Source organism: Lasiodiplodia theobromae, assembly GCF_012971845.1.
Source record: "Lasiodiplodia theobromae strain AM2As chromosome Unknown scaffold_1, whole genome shotgun sequence".
In the NCBI taxonomy this organism is placed as follows: Eukaryota; Fungi; Ascomycota; class Dothideomycetes; order Botryosphaeriales; family Botryosphaeriaceae; genus Lasiodiplodia; species Lasiodiplodia theobromae.
Genome location: NW_023336399.1, coordinates 911,710 through 930,242, shown reverse-complemented (window position 1 = coordinate 930,242; position 18,533 = coordinate 911,710). Strand labels below are relative to the sequence as shown.

The window sequence follows — 18,533 nt, the reverse complement described above, 5'->3', positions numbered from 1 at the left end:
TTATGGCATGCGACTCTTGCAGGAGCGAAGCACGCGGAAAAGAGTAGTAGTTCAATTTTTAATCACTTTCGAGATGTCTTTTCTTGTTAGTAGACTTCGTTTATCACGCTCTTTAGAAGAGGGTAGCATGTCGTAAAAGAGTTTCACATACGCAGTCTACAAACAGCTGTGACACTTGCTGAACCGGTGTATCTTAATCCTATCTTACTCTACACTACCCACCTACCTGCGCATCTATAACCTCCACTTCCTTCAGCACAACTGCTCTTTTGAGGAAGACGTATCAACCCCTCTCAAGCACACACCCGCCCCGTCTCAGCATTATAAGAGATGAAGCCACGGAATAATAATGAGGAAAGGTTGAACGCCGCCCATTGCAATTTTCCCTCACGCTACTAAAGCGGAGAAAGAGCCCCTGACTGAGGGAAACAAATAACGAAAGCAGAGAGAAAAAAACAAGAAACAACCAACTCACTCTCAATGCGAGCCACTGCCCGAGCCTCCGCTATGCCGACTTCCCGAGTTGGGATCGAGCAGCAGATGCGGCTTGATGAAGCCTTCGTCGATCTGCCTGAAGGCGCTTGCCGGATCCTCGCTCAGGCCCGTCAACAGCTGCCTCGCCGCGGCCGTGGCGCCCGTCATTCTCTGCAGCCTTCCACGTGGTTCGGCCGGCGCGGCCACTTCCTCCGTGTACGGCGACGATGACGCGCCAGGACCGGAAGTGTTCGGTGAAGAGCGACGAGCGGGCGAGCGGCGAGCCGAAGGAGGTAGGTCGAGATCGTTGTCGACGTCCGAGTTAGAGCCCGAGTCCTCGTGCTGCAGCAAGCCTTGCTCGGCATAGTCTTGAGCACGGAGGTTCTGCGTCCGGCTGGAGCTGCGGCGCGTGGACATGCTACCATTGGGACGGGCTGCGGGGGAAGAGCCACCATTGACAGTGCTGCTGCTGAAACCTTTGCCGCGGCCAGAGTCGTCCAGATCCACCGGCGTGAGAACGAAGCCGTTCGCGCTGGGTCGAGGGTTGTGGCCGAAGCCGCGGCCTTGTTTGGAGGTATATGTGACACCACTAGCGCCACTGCCGCCTCCCGGAACAATCTCGATGTCAAACTCATCGTCTGAGTCGATTTCCTCCACCACACCCGTCCGGATCTGCAGAATCTCGAGCATGCGTGCCGTTGTGCCTCCGAAAATAATGACAGTAAGGACGACAACAACCAGTACGGTGGCACGGAGGGTGTATCCGTTAGTGCCAGTAAGACCAGCTGCAAGCGCAACACCAACAGCTCCTCGAAGTCCAGCCCAGAAGAGCATGGCCTGGTGGGACCAGGGCAATTCCTCAGCCACCTCACGGCCACGCCTGCGAGCCTTGTAGCGGATAATGCCATTCACAGCTTTCGAAAGGGGGAAAACCGCACAGTAACGGGCAATACAGATGCCAATAACGGTAACGAGGATAAAGAGCGGCTTGTAGTCGAGCTCGGTTTCGGTAAAGAGGGACAGACCCAGATAGATGAAAATAAAGTTTTCGGAAAGTTGGGCCATGACTTGGAATACGAATTTGGTCGTAAGTTGCGTGCGCCTGGACATGTTGTGGTACGCGTAATGCTTCAAGCAAATACCGCAGAACAGAAGCGAGACAATACCTAGATACGAAGTCAGCGGACACAGTAATTTAGCGAGACTTTTGCAGCCCTACCGGACATGTGAATGGCGTTGGAAAAGAAGTAGCTGAGGTACGCGATCAGAATGACCAGGCAGCTCTCGATCTTGGAGAAGCGGCGCACATAGGTAAACTTCAGAAGCAGCGAGGTCATGACGCCAATAACAAGGCCGATGATCAAGCTGCCGAAGAAAACCAGCAAGAAGATTCCAATTGACTCAAAAAGAGTGATGATTGTCAAACTCTCCCCAGCGGCGTCCTTGTATCTCTGGGCCGTCTCGAACAGGACGATAGCAATGGCATCGTTAAGGATCGATTCGCCGAAGATGACGGTGTACAGTTTGGGATCGACCTTGTATGTGTTGAAGATGGCAAGGATGGTGACGGGGTCGGTAGCCGAAAGTGTTGCGCCAACGGAGATGGCTTCGACGAAAGACAGCGAGACACCGTCCAGGTTCAGACGAGTCCAGAGCCACAAGAAGATACCAAGCACCAGCGCCGAGATGAATGTGCCGGCGAAAGCGAAGGTGAGAATGGTGCCAATTTGCCGGAAGAAGTTCGCCTGGTGTAGCTCGTAACCGGAGGCAAGGATGATGGGCGGCAGGAGAAGGTTGAAGAAGAACTGGTAGTTGAAACTGACGACGCCCAGGACAGCCTCATTCGCCGTCAATCGCAAGATCAGCCCCACAACCATACCTGTGTGCAGGTAAGCGGGTGTTCGTTTGGCAGGGGCGCACTGGGCATACCGGCGAAAATAGATACAACCGTCTCGTGCACGGCCTGGATCTTTCTCGTCTGCAGCATGTAGCTCGTGAAGAGAGCTATTATGAGCAGCGAGATAAGAATAAAGAGGGACCATGACGCGTAGATCTCCTGCTGGCCAGCCTCCGGTTCTGTGTGTGGTTGTGTCAGGATTCGCCTCTGGGGGGGAGGGGTCAACGGCGCAGTCGGGGACTAACCCTCGGTATCGGCATCTTTGGTCTCGCGCTCTGGGATAGCAGCAACGTTAGCGGAGGCGTGTCGCAGGCTGGCGCAGCGTAGGAGAGGCTGGGGGAGACGTACTGACGAGCTCGGTCACAGCCCAACCGACATAGGAGGCCATGGTGGAGCAAGTGGGCTAGATGAGCATTTGCTTCGCGGCGCAGAGATAGCGCGCGGCGGGAGGCCGACAGCGGCGGCGGAGGCTGGCTGGGCGATGGGTCGCAGACGGCAGCTAAGCTGGGAGCAGCAGCAGTGGAGAGCGCGTGGTAGGAATAGCTGCGCGAGCGTTGGGCGAGGCGGCAGGGAGAAGTTGTCGGTGATTGATGAGACGCAGGCAGCGCTTCCGTCCCAAGGGTCGGCCTGCCTGAGGAAAGCTGTGGCCACATTACGTTCGGCGCGCACGGGCCGGCCACACGCGTTCCTAGGTAGCCACGCGGTGCGCTCCACTGGCTCTGGCGCCTCCCGCGCTCCTCGCCGTTGCCAGTCGCGGCAAAGGCGCGCTGTCATTAATGGCTGCTCCTGCAATCGCGCCCTTTGCTCTCCGCCCTCCGCCTCCCGCCCGGGGCGGCGCTGCGCTATCTTGGCACGGCGGCGGATGCGGACTGTGCAGCGCTTCCCCACGCTGAAACCGCAGCGGAGCGAGGGCCAGGCCGCCCGCCGCTGCCCGCCGACGGCCGCTAACCGCCTGCCGTAGGGCTGCACAGCGGCACAGCGGGCATGCTGACTGCTGCGAGCTTGATGTGCTGATTCGCGCCGCCCCCGGTTCTCCAGGCACGGCAGGCCGCGCTTTCGGGTGCATCCCCACGGCCTGCGTGACGCACGCCTGCCTCAGTGTCGATCAGGCACGGCGAATGAGCTCTTGCCAACGCTGACTTCCGCCCGCCATCAGCGTGACGGAAGCACCTGACGTATGTACAATTGCACGACCGCAAACGCCCGCCCCCGAGTCCGGCCGCGTGCCGAGTCGGGTGACGTCGATTCTCGAACATTTCAGCTCCCATCGTGACCCAGAGCTATGGCGCCTTCCGCCCAGGCTTCTCCTAGCTTCCAAAGCACGCCAACCTCACTCCTGATCCATTCTTTTTGCGCCCCACCCTGAACCCGGCTCCACTTCCCCCAGATTCCTTTCCGATTCCGGCCGGTGACCACCTCTGCCACCCACCCACGCTGCGACACGAGGCCTCGCCCGTTTTTAGTCCCGAACCATGGCAGGTGCTCGACCCTCGCCATCCCCAGACTCGCCTCCACATCGAGACTCCCCGAGCAGCCCGATAAACCCCGCCGCCGCCACGCCGCTGCCAAAGATCGTCTCCTTCGGCCGCCCTTCAATCGACAGCCCGAGAGCAAGCCAGTCCCGCGACCAGATGAACGAGACGTCGCCGCTCCTATCTGCCCGGACATCGGATGAAGAGAGCAACGGTTTGAAACCCGTTGGCTCTCCGCTCAGTGACGATGGCTGGAATGCTGAGACTAGGGAAGAAACAAAGAGCACTTGGTACCTGGTGCTGCTGACTCTGGCTGCCGGAGGGTAAGAAGCACTGTCCATGAGTCGACGTGTCAGACACTGATCTGGCTTGCAGACTGCAAATAGCATGGGCAGTTGAGTTGTCGTACGGATCTGTGAGTGCCGCGTCGATCCAGCCATCCCGCCCGCTGAGCCCCACTCTAACCGCCTTTTCCATAGCCGTATCTACTATCCCTCGGCCTCAGCAAATCGCTGCTCGCTCTCGTTTGGATAGCCGGTCCGTTGTCGGGAACACTGGTTCAGCCGTACGTCGGCTTGAAAAGCGATAACTGCAGGTCAAAATATGGGAAAAGACGACCGTTCATAATCGGAGGTGCCGTTTCGACCATCATATCCTTGTTCCTTTTAGCATGGGCGAGGGAAATAGTGGGCGGCGCCTTGTCCATTTTTGGCGTCTCTTGGGACTCGCCTGCGACCAAGACAATGACGATCCTCTTTGCCGTGCTGATGGTGTACGTCCTCGACTTCGCCATCAACGTCCGTAAGTGGCAGCGATCCCCAACCTGATTAGGTGCACTGCTGATTTGGCACAGTCCAAGCTTCTCTTCGAGCGATCGCCGTTGACTGTGCACCAACCCACCAGCAAGAATCAGCTAATGCATGGTTTATACGATGTTCCGGGATAGGCAATATTCTCGGCTACCTCTCCGGATACGTCGATCTCCCGAAGCTGTTCCCTTTCTTCGGGAACACGCAGATGAAAGTTCTATGCGCAATCGCCTGCATGGCGCTAGCCGCTACTGCGACAACAACCTGCGCCACCATCTCGGAGCGTGATCCGCGAGGTGACGGCCCCCCTACGGCCTCAACTGGCTTGCTTGCATTCTTCAAGAACCTCTTCCAGGCCGTACGTCGGTTACCACCTCAGGTATCTCGGGTTTGCCAGGTGCAGCTTGCAGCATGGATTGCATGGTTCCCTTTTCTGTTCTACACTTCAACCTATGTTGGGGAGATTTATACTGACGCATTCTTCCGGGAGAATCCCAACATGTCTGAGGAGGAGATCAACAAGCTGTGGGAGAAGGGAGCTCGCATGGGAACACTTGCGCTTTTCATCTTCGCCATCACCACATTCCTTGCCAGCGTTTTTCTACCTCTAATTGTAGCGCCAACCTTCAAGGCACCGGTCCCAGAGCCTACCACGCCCCTCACACCGACAAGTTCCCACGCCAGCTCGAGCTACTTCAGCCTCAAGAAGAACAAAGGCAGCAAGAAGTCCCTCGCGCAACATCTCAGCATACTCGACCACCTACAAATCAAGTCCCTGACCCTCCGCCGCACCTGGCTTCTCTCGCACTTCATGTTCGCACTGCTCGTCTGGTCCACCATCTTCGTCAACTCCACCACCGGCGCCACCATCATCGTTGCCCTCATCGGTATCCCTTGGGCAGTCCATAACTGGGCGCCCTTCGCCCTCATCTCCCAGGAAATCTCCAAGCGCGATGCCATCCGCCGCGGTCTACTACGCGCCCCCAACAGCCGTGACGGCGCCCTTCTCGCCGCGGGCGAAGACGACGCAGCTGACCAGGCGGGCGTTGTTCTTGGTATCCACAACGTCGCCATTGCCGCGCCACAGGTCATTGCCACTCTCATCAGCTCCATCATCTTCAAGCTCCTGCAGAAGCCGAGAGGAACCCCGGGGGATGACAGCGTTGGGTGGGTGCTGCGGTTTGGCGGATGTGCTGCTATCGTAGCTGGTATCTTGTCCAAGAGGGTCTTCGAGGAGAACCAGGCTGTGCTGGAAGCCTCGGGGGCGCTGCAGCAGGGATCTGATGAGGACGAGTGAAGGAAAGTATGGTCTGAGAGACGCAGGGGAGGACATCTGGAATAGACTGGATGGGTGCATAATAGCATCAAGACGGTATGGCGTAAATTGGTTTTGAAACATAGCGTGGGGTCTATGGGCTTGATATAGGTAGAACTCGCGCTCGGTTCAGGAGTTTGTAAGGAAGGCGAATACCTATATGGATGTTGGGAGGTAGACTGAATTTGTGGCGTCCTGCTCGAGCTCAGATACCAGTCAATCGTGTTTTCAGTTATGTACGCTATGTATTGATATACTGATCGATATGATATGTGAAGTGGTGATTATGGGTACAGTTAAGAGCTTCGGCTTTACAGCAAAGCACCTTAGTGGTCAACACACAGAGGGGTACTGCAGCCAATGGCTTGCGCGAAGAGTATCAGGGCTCTTGAACATAGCTTAAATATGCCTCAGTTCTTTTTTTTTTTTTTTCCAGGAATGAAAAAAGACATTTATGGGTAGTTGAAGCTATCGTCTGGATGGGAATGTCGAATTGAAAATTCTACATACACGTCCGGACGATAGCTTCAACTACCCATGGTATGAGAAAAAAAAAAAATCACGCTAGCCGTCCGCCACAATATCTGTAGACATCGCTTCCATAATCGAGCGCTGGAACATTTAACAATGATTCTCTTGTCTTAGCTCTATATACAAGGAAAGGACGCAAGACTCCAGCAAAATCTGTCATGGCCGCTGAAACCAATAGGAAAAGAAAGACCCGGGTACTTTTCACACTATCCAGCCGTTGACCTTCTTGCGCGAGCAGGCAACCAAAATACAATACACGAGGCGAATTCCCCTCCCAGACGCCCCTCGAACACATCTTCCCATCCAATCACAATCCCATCCAGCGCAGTCTGCTTCTTTCTCATCACTCACAACGCCATCCCTTCAGCAATGATCTTATACTCCTTCCTCTTCTTCTTCTTGCCGGGCTGCAGCCTCTCCCTAGCGCGTCCAATCAGCCTGGCCAACCCCAAGAACACGTACTTCTCGCAGCACCACGCGATGGCGAAGCCACCGAACCCAAGGACGAGCAAGAAGGCCTTGAAGCCCCAGCTCAGCGGCGTCAGCTCCATGAGGTCGTACAGCCACTTCGCCTGGCCCGTGTAACCGCCACGCGTTTCCTGCTGCTGGCGCGCCTCCTCGTCCATGGCCGGGTCGGGGGCGACGAACAGCAGCATGTAGGTGGAGACGACGAGGGCGAAGGAGAGGGCGAAGACGAAGGGGGCGTTGGACAGCATGGGGCGGCGGAAGGGCTTGCCGATGCTGAGGACGATGGCCGACAGGATGTACTGGTAGCAGGAGAGCAGGAAGAGGGCCGTGTTCTCGCTGTTCTTGCTGTTGCTGTGGTTGCGATCGAGCACGGGCGGCACGAACCACGGCTGGCTCCGCACCGCCTGGAACGCCACGGCCTGGAACAGCACGCACAGCGCGATCTGGCCCAGCAGCGGAGTCAGCACCTTGCGCGACACCAGCGACGCCGTCGGCCGCTTGCGTGACAGCACCGGGTACGCCCCCGTCCACCCCATGAAGATGGCGATGGGTAGGATCAGCAGCAGGTCGATATATAGGAATTGGAAGTCGCCCAGGTTCGACGCCGACGCGTACAGGAACGACACCGACGTGAACTGGATTGCGCTGTATAGCGACATGTACTTGAAGCAGCTGAAGCTGGTGACGAGCGCGGCGCGGCCCTCGCGGATGACCTCAGGCACGCACGAGATGTCGAAGACGCGGCTGGTGAAGGGCGCCGCCACCGACGCTTCGGCTTCCGAGAGCGAGATGCCTACGTCGGCCGCCTTGAGGGCTCCGCAGTCGTTGGCGCCGTCGCCGCAGAATCCGCAGCAGTAGTCGATACTCTGGAGCTTCTCTACCAGTTCGTGCTTCTCGTCTGGAGACATACGGGCGAAGACTTGACCGCAAACGAGCATTTCTCGGAGAACCTTTTCAGAAGCGTAGTCAATGATCCAGCGGAATACATCACCACTGACGGCAACCGAATAGTTACGGAGGTTTGAGATGTCGTAAGGAAGAGAAGCGTCTTCTTCAGCTGGAGGAGGGAGTGGCTTGAGCGTGTTTTCGTCCAGTTTGAATGCCGGGTTGTCGATACTTTCCCAAGACAGGCGAGCAAGAGGTGTACGAGCATCCCCCTCGACGAAGTGCGGCACAAAGCAATGAGCTGTCTTGTCGATGAGGTTGCACTCCCTGGCGACACTGATGGCGGTGAGAATATTGTCACCAGTGCACATGACTTTACGGATGCCAGCCTGAGCAAGCTCGTTGATGATACCGGTCGTCGTTGGCTTGAGCTTGTTCTCGAAGATGATGAACCCAACGAAGTTAAGGTCGGACTCAGCTTCCTCACGCTTCATCTTCTGGACTTTGACCCAGTTGAGCTTCGGAATCGTCTTTGTAGCGCACGCAATGACACGGAAGCCTCTATGGGTGTAGTAGCTTAGAAGCTCCTCGTAATCCGGCGGAAAGCTGTCCGGGCGGCAGATGTCCTTCATGCACTCAGGGGCACCCTTGACGTAGATGTGACCTCCGCGGTCTCCAAACTGCCTAACCACAACGCTGGCTCTACGCAGTTGGGAAACGAACTCGTACGCCTTGATGATGCCAAGCTCGATCGGTTTCCGGTTAGGGTCATTGGGGTTGTCGAGGTTGTATTCTTGACCAGGAGGAGGCCTTGCCACCGAAGGAGAAATGCTCAAGCTTTCCTCCTCGTTGTCACCACCACCCCCGCTTTGCTCTCCTTCTTCAAATTGCCAGCTGGTAAAATCGAACATCTTGACATCAAGGGGATCTCCGACAAGTTCTCCATCTACGCTGCGAAGAGAGTGACAGGTGGCCATGGTGTACAGGAGTGACCTGTGGTTCTTGTAGTCCACGTTGGAAAGCCTCTCCTCGGCATGGGGTAGGACTGATCCGCAATCCGTAAGAATATCGCTGAAATTATTAGCGGGTTGTTGAACTACTCTGAGTCCCAAAACGTCGAGACCCTCCTCTGTCAGAGTACCAGTTTTGTCGAAGCAGACCACATCAAGCTTGCCGCCTACATTGACTCTTTGCGGGCTGATGCAATAGATTTGCTTCTTCTTGAGTCTGTTCAGCGCGAAATTGGTACCAATAGTCAAAGTAGCGGGGAGCGCCGGAGGAACCACAATAGTAATCAGATCCAGTGCTCGGACGACGATGAGGTGCCAGGCAAGTCCTAGGCGCACGAAGTTGACGAACGATACGATAAAACCAACTCCAGCAATCATGGCCATGACTGAAATGTACTTGAACGAGTCTCGGTAGAATTTGAATCCGGATGGCTTGGGAAAGAGCATTGAGCGGACAAGCGCCCCCTTCGTTGTATTGAATCCAGTGCGAACAACCAACGCAAGAGCAGCAGCCTCGTCGTCTTTATCATCCTGGGGACGCCGCGCCCTGATGATCTTGGTACCACAGAAGAGAAAGTGTCTTGCTACTTCCGGGTGGATTGAGGCAGTACTGAGACTCAAGAATTCCAGAGATTCGTTGGTGGTGGGAACCTTGGAAACGGGCACAGATTCTCCTGTGAGCATGCTCTCGTTTACAATGCAATCTCCAGAAAGGAGCAAGCTATCACACGGGAACTGAGTGAGATTTGGGTCGGTGATTTCGTAAATGTCTCCGGGAACAAGCTCGCTGGACTCGACGTAGCGCCAGAAGCCGTTGCGGAGAACTCGAATGTCGCACTCAAATCTCGAAACCTCGCGGAGCCGGCGCATTGTTGCCTTCGTCTCGATCAACGTTGTCGTGATACTGACAACTGAGATGACAAAGATACAGGCGGCGTAGTAGTAATACTCATCAAGAGACCAGAGAATCAGACTGGCAATCTGAAAGACGTAGAAAGGATGGAATGCCTCATCAACCAAAAGCTGAGACGTTGACTTTTCCTCGATATCGATCAGGTTCTTTCCGAAAACTTGCTCCCGGTGGCCTTTCTCCTCGTTGTCGAGGCCATCACGGATAGTCCTTACGTCGGTCCAGGCAGGGTCCTTCCAAGTGTTCCCCAGGATGAACTTGTCTCTGACAGGGTGATAGCAGAATCGAATATACCGGTAGTCCAGGGTGCGTAGCTCCTTGATCACTGGGTCGTCATCCTCGTCGTACTCGCGGTATCCGCCCTTCTCCACAATCCCAAACACCGAGGACAAAGATTGTCCGTACACCTGTTTCCCGATATTCTGCACAGCCATCTCTCCCCACTGGTTCTCGATAACCACCCAGTCACACTCATGCAGCGGCGCGGCCTTTCCAACAATCTTGATCCGCCAGCCCGGCAGCCACCGAAAGACAAGGTATCCAAGACCTGCGGTTAGAATGCATAGAAGGAGATATAAGGTGAACCCGACGACGGAGGTGCGGAAGCCAGCGACGACGATGGTCAAGTCCTCAGTAGCAATGTAAATCTTCTGCGTGGATCTGCCACCTCTCCAATGTCCGGAAGCCTGGGTGCTCGAACTCGAGCCGCGGCGCAGCAGCGGCGCACTGTCCGATCCCCTCGACCGCAAGGAGGAGCGCGCCGAGTATGTCGATGACTTCCGGCGGCCGCTTGAGCGGCGGCGCTGGTGGCCGGATTCCAGGTCGTCATCCTCCTCTGCGTACCCGTTGACATCGTCCAGCAGTTCCTCTTCCTCCGCAATAGCCTCCTCCTCGAGCGTATCAACTGAATCCCTTTCATCGTCGTAGAAGGTAAAGCTTGTGATGCTGACGGTCGAGTCTGCGCGAGAGCGCTGGCGGTGGGCAAAACCGGTGACGCTCGTGGGCACACTCTCGGACATGGGCCCGGAGAAGATCTACTCGCAGGTCAGCCATCTGCGCTGAGCAGCACCCCAGAGCCCGTCGTAGAAGGACAGAAAGCCGAGCAGCATCCTGCGTCTCAAACGCTCGTCGCCCGCTGCCAACTTTCCTTTCCCCCGACGGCAAACCACCAGCTGAAGACAAATTTACCTCATCCTGCGCCATCGGGACGTCGGTCAGGAGACTGACGCTGCGATACGTCTTAGCACATTTTTATTTCCTTTCCCTTACGCGCACGCGCGGCGTAATCCTACTCACTCGCTCATATTGGAGCTCTGGCGGTACAGCGGCGTGCCGCTGCTGCGGCGCGCGGCCGCATAGCTGCTGCGACGGCTATCGCCGCCGGCGTCCACGTCGGAAACCACCATATCGCAGGCCTCTCGAATCGTCTTCTCGTCAACGCATGTCGTGGTCGGGCGTGCAGGGTGTCAGGGCGCAGCAGTCAGGGTTGGTTGTTGATCGCGTGTGTGGCGCCCGAGAAGGGAGCTGACTAGGTACTAGCCACGGGCAAACCCATCGCGAGGATTGGTGCCGCTAGATGCCTTATCGCGTACCTGCGATAAAAAATGGATGCTATGAGGTCAGTCCCGCACCAATCCCATCAACACCATCATCACCGAAAAAAAAAAAAACAGTACTCTGTTGAGGCCAGCATTTTGCCTAGATTCGGGACGCAATTGACTAAAAATTTTCTAGCAAGATGGGCGAATTTTGGGTCCCGCCGGCGCTGCTGGCGGGAGATGTCTTTCCCTCTTGTACTCGACCTCGTGCATCATCGTGAGGGAAAAAAAGGCCCGTTCCCCACGCATCACGGGTCCCACGTCGCCGTGGCCGGGACCACACGTCCAACGTCGGGCACAAACAAAAAAAATCAACACCCAACGACAGTGGTCGTGTGAATGCACAGTCACGAGGCCCATGAACGCCGGCGCTACGAGACAAGGCCGAGAACCTCTATAATCCACCAGAAGCCCTGCGTGACCGCCGCATTACGACTCTGTAGCCCTATTTGGCACGCCTGAAAGCCCAGGCTTCCAATAGTCGGCTTCCTAAAGAGCGATTTTTCGATTTTTTTTAAAAAATCCCCAGCCAACTATTTTTTCTGTCGTTTATATGCTTGAACCCTGGTCTTCAGAGCACAAAGGATGATGGATAACGCACGGTGGCTGGTGCATATCCGTGCGGAGTTATGAAAGTATAACTCACAAGCACTATTGAACATCTCCAAACAGTTGTGAGAGCCCTACAAGCAGTGACCATCTCCCCGCTGTGCAAGTCAGCAGCAATACGAGCACTTGCCCTCATGACATGGCTACCTGTGGACAGACCGCTTTGCGGAACTTCGACAACGAGATAACCGACACGGGCTGACGTAGCCTTTTCTGGTTTCGGTACGATGAGATATTGTGCTCCGCGTGCGTAGTCCTGATCTCTTACCATGTGCGATACGGACTGTAGTGGAACCTTGCAAAGAGAAACCGAGCTCAATTCTCACGACACAATGGTGCATAGTCCGTAAGATGAAAAAAATATCGGATTCCATTGCTTACCCCATGGCCGATGGGGTTCCGGCTTCTGCTGACAACGGTGCTATTCCCATGGATGTGCCTTCGAGTCCAGCCGGGCATGTTTTCCTCCCATGTACGCCTCAAAGCCGCCCGTGGACCGTTCACTGAAGCACTAGGAAAGCTGGAAATTGGAAATCGGGTTTTTGGCTCTGATTTTCGATTCAAACGATAACACCTTTTTGATGCCTTTAATAAAGAGCAAAACCCGACCGTCGTGACAACCCGTCCATCCTTAAACCGTTTAGACGCTCTCCAGAACAGTCTCCTTGAACTCACGCTCGACCTGTACGGCCTGTTAGCAGGACAGGCGTGAGCGATTGGCATTGTTGCACGTACCTTCTGGCCAGACTCGTCGTGAGACGCCTCGCCGTGGAGGGTAAGGAGGGCACCAAGGTCGAACTTGGGCGCCTTGAGCAGCTTAACCTTCCTGACGTGGACCTATTCCTAGTGTTAACCTTCGCGGCACTCTCTGGCTCCATTGTGGCCCGAAAACGTACGTTCTGGAGGGGGTAGATGCCCTGAGCAGCCTTCTCGATCTCACGGCCAATGACCTCGGGGATCAGCTTGGTGGTGAGCTGGGAGAGGGTGCAGCTCGAGGCCTCGCGCGACATGATCTCGGTCATCTTCTTGCGGATAGCGCGAATCTGGGAGGAGGCGGCGTAGGTGGTCTTGCGGATCTGGTTGGGGCGGCGCTTGGTGAAGGCAATGCAGAAGAGGCGGATGAGGTAGTCGTCGGTGGTCTTGACGACAACGTTGGCCTCAATCAGCGACTGCCATTTCCGGACGAGCGAGCGGAGCTTGTCGGAGGTGAAGTCGAGACCGTGGAAGTTGGTCAGGCAGTTCTTGCCCTGGACCTCGTCGACACGGAGCTTGACCTTGCGGAACGCGTGGTCCTCGTCCTTCTGGAGGTCGGCCAGGGAAACCTCGAAGATGCGGCCCTTGAGAGCGTCGTTTGCGTTCTTCAGACCGGTCGTGCGGTTGACGAGGGTCTTGCCAACACTGCGAATGCGTAAGCGTTTGCGATGCGGAGGCTGGAGCTCTTTGCGCCGTACTCTCTGATGGCGAAGGTCGAGGGCGCCTTAACGGAGTACCAGTCCTTCTTGGCGAAGGCATCGGTCCTCTTCTTGATGCCCTTCTTGCCCTTGGACAAACGCTTGTTCTTTCCGACAGCCATGGTTGCAACCGGTGTGTGGTGTCGGGGGGCGGGATTGTCGTGGTCGTCGTCGCTGATTTCGCGCGTCTGCAACTGGCGAAGGAAAATCGCCAAAGTGCGTCTCGGTAAACCGGTGAAACCGTTGACCCGCGAATTGTGCCGACCCACATGGGTCCTGTGCGCCGAGGAGTTGCCGCTCACGTGCGCATTTGCATCCCCTGCAAACACTCACTTCAGCCCCATCCGCGGCAAAAGAGTGGAGTGGCGCCAACTGCGCCTCATGGACATAGTTAGCAGCGGGTTCCCTGGCGCTCTTTTCACCGGGACTTGACCGGTCGGCGATCTTCAGGTACTTCGCGCGTCGAACTACTGCGCGATAGTGTGCTGACGGCACCTCCGAGCGACTTCACGCCCTTCAGCCGCCGGCTATCACCGGTCGCGGCTCGCCGCGTCTCGCTGCCGAGCCGTGCCTCAGAAGACGTTCAAACTCTGCGCAGGAAAATTTTGGAGCGGGGCAGGCGACGCTGACCATAGTAACCCCGCCAACCACCCGTCCCGTCTGGCGCGCGCGCGCGACGTCACAGTTTGCAAAGTGTGCGCAATGTTTGGTTCAGAAGGCAACGGGCGCGAGCGCCCGCGGTGTATTAAAATTTCCTAGTCGCTTGCTATCCCAGTGCGCTGCGAGCGACATCGTGGGTGATTCCGTCCCAGCCCTGCTCCTGCCCCCACCCCGGATGATACCCTAACCCCTCCAAGTGCAACAACCTAACGCTGGGTTGGATTATGCACGCTGCTTGCACAGTCCGTCTAAAAACTCCCAAACGCCGCCTCGGATATCCTGCCTCTCGGGGCGGCCGCTGAGACACGCGGCCGTCTCGGGGAAGTCCTAAATAAATATCGGACATGCCTGGATTCCGGGTCAAGGATGACGAGTGAATAGTCGCGCGTTTCGCAGATTTTGCTCCGCGGCGCGTCAAAGGAAGGTCGTCCAGTGGATGACAAGAAGAGTGTGATGATGAAGAAGTGGAGATGCGATGCCTTTGCGGGCGCGATGCCGCCGGTTCTTCACGTCCTCTCTTCCTGGTAGCCGTCCTGGGTCGGCGAGCAGTACTTCTCGAAGTCGGGAAAGCTGATGTAGCCGCCTGGTGGAGCAGAGTTAGCACGGCCGTTTGCGGGCGAGAATGGAATGCATTGCGGACTGACCTTCTTTGCTGCCGTTGTACCAGTAGTCTGACGTGTCCGAGTTGATGCTGGACCTCTCCTCTGCGATGCATGTCAGAACACGTGGGAGAATATGCAGTGCGCAAGGTTCACGTACCAGGAGACTGGGGCGGGCTCGAGGGATCCGACGCTCTCCGCGAGCCGCTGGAGGCCATGCGGGTCAGGATGGCGGTCGCCTTGGCCGGGTGGACGCCAGCATCGTGCTTGGAGGCGCAGGAGGTGTGCGTGGTCAACGATGGTGGCGACACGCCCGGGCTCGATGGCGTGAGTGGTGAGCGGCGCGAGGCCTGCTTGGGCGTCTGGGTCGGAGGCATCTGGATGTAGAATCTGCTGGCCATGGTGGCGACGGGCATGTGGTGTTGTATATGAAGAGGAGGTTGTTTGCGCAGCAAGTGTCCGGCACTATTTGCTGGTAGTGTGGTGGCTTGGGAGGATCTGATAGAACGGCGGGCGGCAGATGTGCGCTGGGGATGCAGCCTTGATATGCGGGCACCCGGGACTGCAGGCGTTGGATAACCGGTTTTGGCTAGGACCAATGGGCGGAATGCACTTGTGCTGGAAGACGTGGGCTTTGGTCGCAGGAGCAAGGCTCGGTGCGCTGTCAAGCGTTTATACGTGGGCAGTCAGCGACTGCATAAGCTTGTGCTGGCGTGGAATTGCCGTCGATACGGGCGCCGACGATGACCGGCCAGCCCACATCAGGGGTTCTGGAACGGCGCTGATCCAGAGGGGCCATCCGCTTTCCCCACCCTTCGGCCAGGCGTCTCGTCACAGCTCACCGCACAGCTGCGTTGCATTCGGCCGATTCGACCCGCCCGCGCGGCGTGTCAGGCTGGTCAGCCCATTAGCCGGCGCCCGCCAGCGTCGTCGTGGGAGCGCGCAAGAGCCACTAGCCCGGATTGCGTTGGCGCCGCGGCTTCGAGCCGACCGCCCGTCCGCCGCCGCCCAGCAGGCATGGATGCGGCCACGTAAAGCATGGCTCACCTCCAGCGAGAAGTCCTGGCCCGCCTGACTCGCCGGCCACACGCGTCCAGTATGCGCGCGCTTCCGATAGAGCTCGATGGAAGCTCGTCGTCTGACCGGCGCCGCCCTCACCGGCTTTTGATCGCGCAGCATCGACGCCGTCTCTTCGGGCCGGGCCACCTCTGGGTTTAAGGTACAATCACCCGCCCATGCCGACAGGCTGCAGCAGGTTGGATCAGCGGATGCATTCATCTAGTCTCCGCGACGGTATCTAAGCGGCAGCGGCTCCGAGATAGCAAAATCCCACCCATCAGGCCAACCCATGCCTTCCCCTGCCCCTCCCGTGTGCTCCCCCGCAAAGAGCACTCCAGCCCAGCGGCCGAGTGCCGCTCGCGGCCCCAGCGTCCAGCGGGGCGCAAATTAATGCTGTGTTTTGTGTGTCAGCGGCGTCGGGCATGCCTTGTTTTTCACCACTTACATCAACGTCATCCCATGCACGGCCCTGCACGCTGGCCAGCTCGTCCAGGCTGAGCACCTTTCCTGTCGTGACTGGGGTCTGTCAGCCGTTGCACCGCACCACGTGGAACGCGAGTCAAGCAATGGTAATTGGGATCCCCTACAATAGCCCGCATGGATCTTCGCGTCAATCTCCACCCGGCTGTCCTCCGGAATCATCTCGTCGGGGATCGGTACCCGTTCGTGTATCGGGATCCCCTGCTCCACGATAGCGTCATGCTTCATGCTGTTCCCGCCGTCAGTACAAAGACACCGGTGCGGGGCGGCCCGACAACGCAGCTCGACAACTTACTTGGACATGCTGAGCATCCTGTCGATTTTGGTGATGCCGAGCCAGTGTAGAATCTGTGCTCCGGCGAGGTGCGGTCAGTAATCACAAGACAGCGCAGCGGAGCGGGGGCGTGTTGCTCACATCCGGCATCAGCGCCTGAAAACGCATGTCCTGCGGTGAGAGTGCAATCAGCGTCCGATCTGCCAGCTAATGGTGTTGCAGAGACAAACCTTCACGCCTGCGATGTTCTCGGTTCGCTGGAAGTATTCGCTCGCGCCTATCGCCAATTAGCCGTTGCCCTATCACCACCTTCCCCATGGGAACACCTACGATCGGTGCCACGTTTGCCTGCCGCCCACTAATTAGCTTTTCGGGTCCACCACCAGCTGTTTCACCTCCGGCCGCGAACTTACGTGCGTTGTAAACAAGGTACTTTGTGACTTCACCCAGCGCACGGCCTTCCTTGCGGAAGTAAATGACGACGCCGCTGCCGCCCTTCTGCGCCTCCTTCACAGCTTCCTCGATGCCAAAGATCAGGTAGGGCCGACAGGTGCAGATGTCAGACCCAAACACGTCGCTGCCGTTGCATTCGTCATGCACGCGGAGGGCCAGGCGCACGTTCGGGTCGGACATCTTGGCTGGATCACCGAAGACATAGACCGTCAAGCCACCAATCGGCGGCATGAACAGTTTGATGTCTCCTCTGGTGATGAGCTCCGGGTACGAGCCGCCCGTCTCCTCGAACAACGTCCTGCGGAGCGTTCCCTCGTCTAATCATGCAGTTAGTCAACATATACGGATCCTACGCTGACTGGCTTGTGCAACGCTTACCGATTCCAAATCGCTCAGCGACGCCGGGCAGGTACCAGACGGGCTCGACCGCGAACTTAGTCACAGCCAATTCACCCGTCTCGTTCAGGCAGATCTTGCCGTCCGGCACGAGACGGCCCTTCTTGACGCTCTCCTCGAGCTCCGGCAGCTTCATGTGCGCCTTCGTCACCGCGATCGTCGGCCGGATTTCGACGCCATCCTTGTCAATGTAGTCCTTGTAAAGCCATGGCGCCAAATGGCCAAGCGGATCCATTGACACGATCTTCTTCGGGTCGCTCCATTGCGGGAACGGCCCAATGTCGGCGGCGGGCTCGGTGTTGGTGAAATCAGGCTTGTGGTTGATATCCAGGTTCTTGCTGGCGACAGCCAGAGCATGATAGATAGAGTACGAGCCGCCGTGGGCGCCGATTGCTGCGATGGATCGTTAGCCTCTGCAACACACGCTTATACTTTCAGCTAAACGCCGCGCTAACGTACCGTTCCTCCTTCTTATAGTGTTGGAATGGCGAGAAACAACGACAGGCCCACGCACTGCCGGGTCGACGTGACCCCAGTGCATTGGGATGGGATCGACGCCCGCCTGGCCGGGATAGGAGGTCAAGATGATCTTGTTGAGCGAGGTGCTGGACCGGCGCGGGGCCGCCTCAGGCTCATACTGCTCACTAACGGCTTTCACGCTTTCGGACGGCTTGGTATCGTCCTGCACGGGAGCGGAGGCGTGGCTGTGCGCCGCCGTGTCCTGGACCTGCTTGATTCCCGCGAGCATGTTGACACGGCCGTTGATGGCATCCACCTGGGACGACAGCGAGGCGTTATCCTGCTGCAGCGCCTTCAGACCGGAGAGGATCTCGCCCAGCAGGGCAGAGACGTCTGGATTTGAGGACATGGCTGGAGATGGCGGAGAGGGGACAAAGGGCTCAGTGGAAGCTGCTGAGACAAATTGGATTGCCCTACTCCTAGAAACACGGCAATGTATCTAACGCTGCGGGGAGACAGAGCTGCGCTTGTCCGCGGGGAAGCCGGAAGCGCGAGAGCAGAGAAAGGGAAAAGGAGATCGTGAGGGACGAGACGTAGGCTACCTGCGGCTCGAGCTGCAAGGGGCCACGGCCTTTTGTAACCGCGGCCAGCGCAGATAGAGGCTACCCAACGCGGCGGTCACATGGGGTGGGAGGGCGCGCGCCGGCGGCGAGAAGTCGGAGCA

The 18,533-nt window shown here is 57.3% G+C and overlaps 6 protein-coding genes across 6 annotated transcripts; 1 reads left to right on the top strand and 5 right to left on the bottom strand.

Annotated features, from left to right (window-relative positions):
* Window positions 1-477: 477 nt before the first annotated feature.
* Window positions 478-2,759, bottom strand: LTHEOB_260 (Sodium hydrogen exchanger protein; the record flags this gene model as incomplete). Its single annotated transcript, XM_035511430.1, has 5 exons — window positions 478-1,640; window positions 1,694-2,353; window positions 2,404-2,550; window positions 2,617-2,646; window positions 2,720-2,759. 5 exons carry the CDS (start codon window positions 2,757-2,759, stop codon window positions 478-480), a joined length of 2,040 nt encoding a protein of 679 aa, XP_035372262.1.
* A 1,084-nt stretch (window positions 2,760-3,843) lies between these two features.
* On the top strand, window positions 3,844-5,949 carry LTHEOB_259 (Sucrose transporter; the record flags this gene model as incomplete). Its single annotated transcript, XM_035511418.1, has 4 exons — window positions 3,844-4,166; window positions 4,219-4,258; window positions 4,323-4,644; window positions 4,697-5,949. The coding sequence occupies 4 exons, from the start codon at window positions 3,844-3,846 to the stop codon at window positions 5,947-5,949; spliced, it is 1,938 nt and encodes a 645-aa protein (XP_035372261.1).
* Window positions 5,950-6,845: 896 nt separating this feature from the next.
* LTHEOB_258 (ATPAse P-type K/Mg/Cd/Cu/Zn/Na/Ca/Na/H-transporter) lies at window positions 6,846-11,177 on the bottom strand (the record flags this gene model as incomplete). The annotated part of the gene is made up of 3 exons (XM_035511407.1): window positions 6,846-10,805; window positions 10,960-10,999; window positions 11,068-11,177. 3 exons carry the CDS (start codon window positions 11,175-11,177, stop codon window positions 6,846-6,848), a joined length of 4,110 nt encoding a protein of 1,369 aa, XP_035372260.1.
* Window positions 11,178-12,618: 1,441 nt separating this feature from the next.
* LTHEOB_257 (40s ribosomal protein s1) lies at window positions 12,619-13,551 on the bottom strand (the record flags this gene model as incomplete). Its single annotated transcript, XM_035511396.1, has 4 exons — window positions 12,619-12,660; window positions 12,714-12,815; window positions 12,875-13,376; window positions 13,430-13,551. The coding sequence occupies 4 exons, from the start codon at window positions 13,549-13,551 to the stop codon at window positions 12,619-12,621; spliced, it is 768 nt and encodes a 255-aa protein (XP_035372259.1).
* Window positions 13,552-14,595: 1,044 nt separating this feature from the next.
* On the bottom strand, window positions 14,596-15,104 carry LTHEOB_256 (uncharacterized protein; the record flags this gene model as incomplete). The annotated part of the gene is made up of 3 exons (XM_035511385.1): window positions 14,596-14,672; window positions 14,734-14,793; window positions 14,849-15,104. 3 exons carry the CDS (start codon window positions 15,102-15,104, stop codon window positions 14,596-14,598), a joined length of 393 nt encoding a protein of 130 aa, XP_035372258.1.
* A 1,030-nt stretch (window positions 15,105-16,134) lies between these two features.
* On the bottom strand, window positions 16,135-18,218 carry LTHEOB_255 (GTP cyclohydrolase II RibA; the record flags this gene model as incomplete). The annotated part of the gene is made up of 10 exons (XM_035511374.1): window positions 16,135-16,140; window positions 16,193-16,263; window positions 16,335-16,456; window positions 16,523-16,575; window positions 16,643-16,672; window positions 16,732-16,778; window positions 16,832-16,849; window positions 16,915-17,271; window positions 17,333-17,743; window positions 17,810-18,218. The coding sequence occupies 10 exons, from the start codon at window positions 18,216-18,218 to the stop codon at window positions 16,135-16,137; spliced, it is 1,524 nt and encodes a 507-aa protein (XP_035372257.1).
* Window positions 18,219-18,533: the final 315 nt, after the last annotated feature.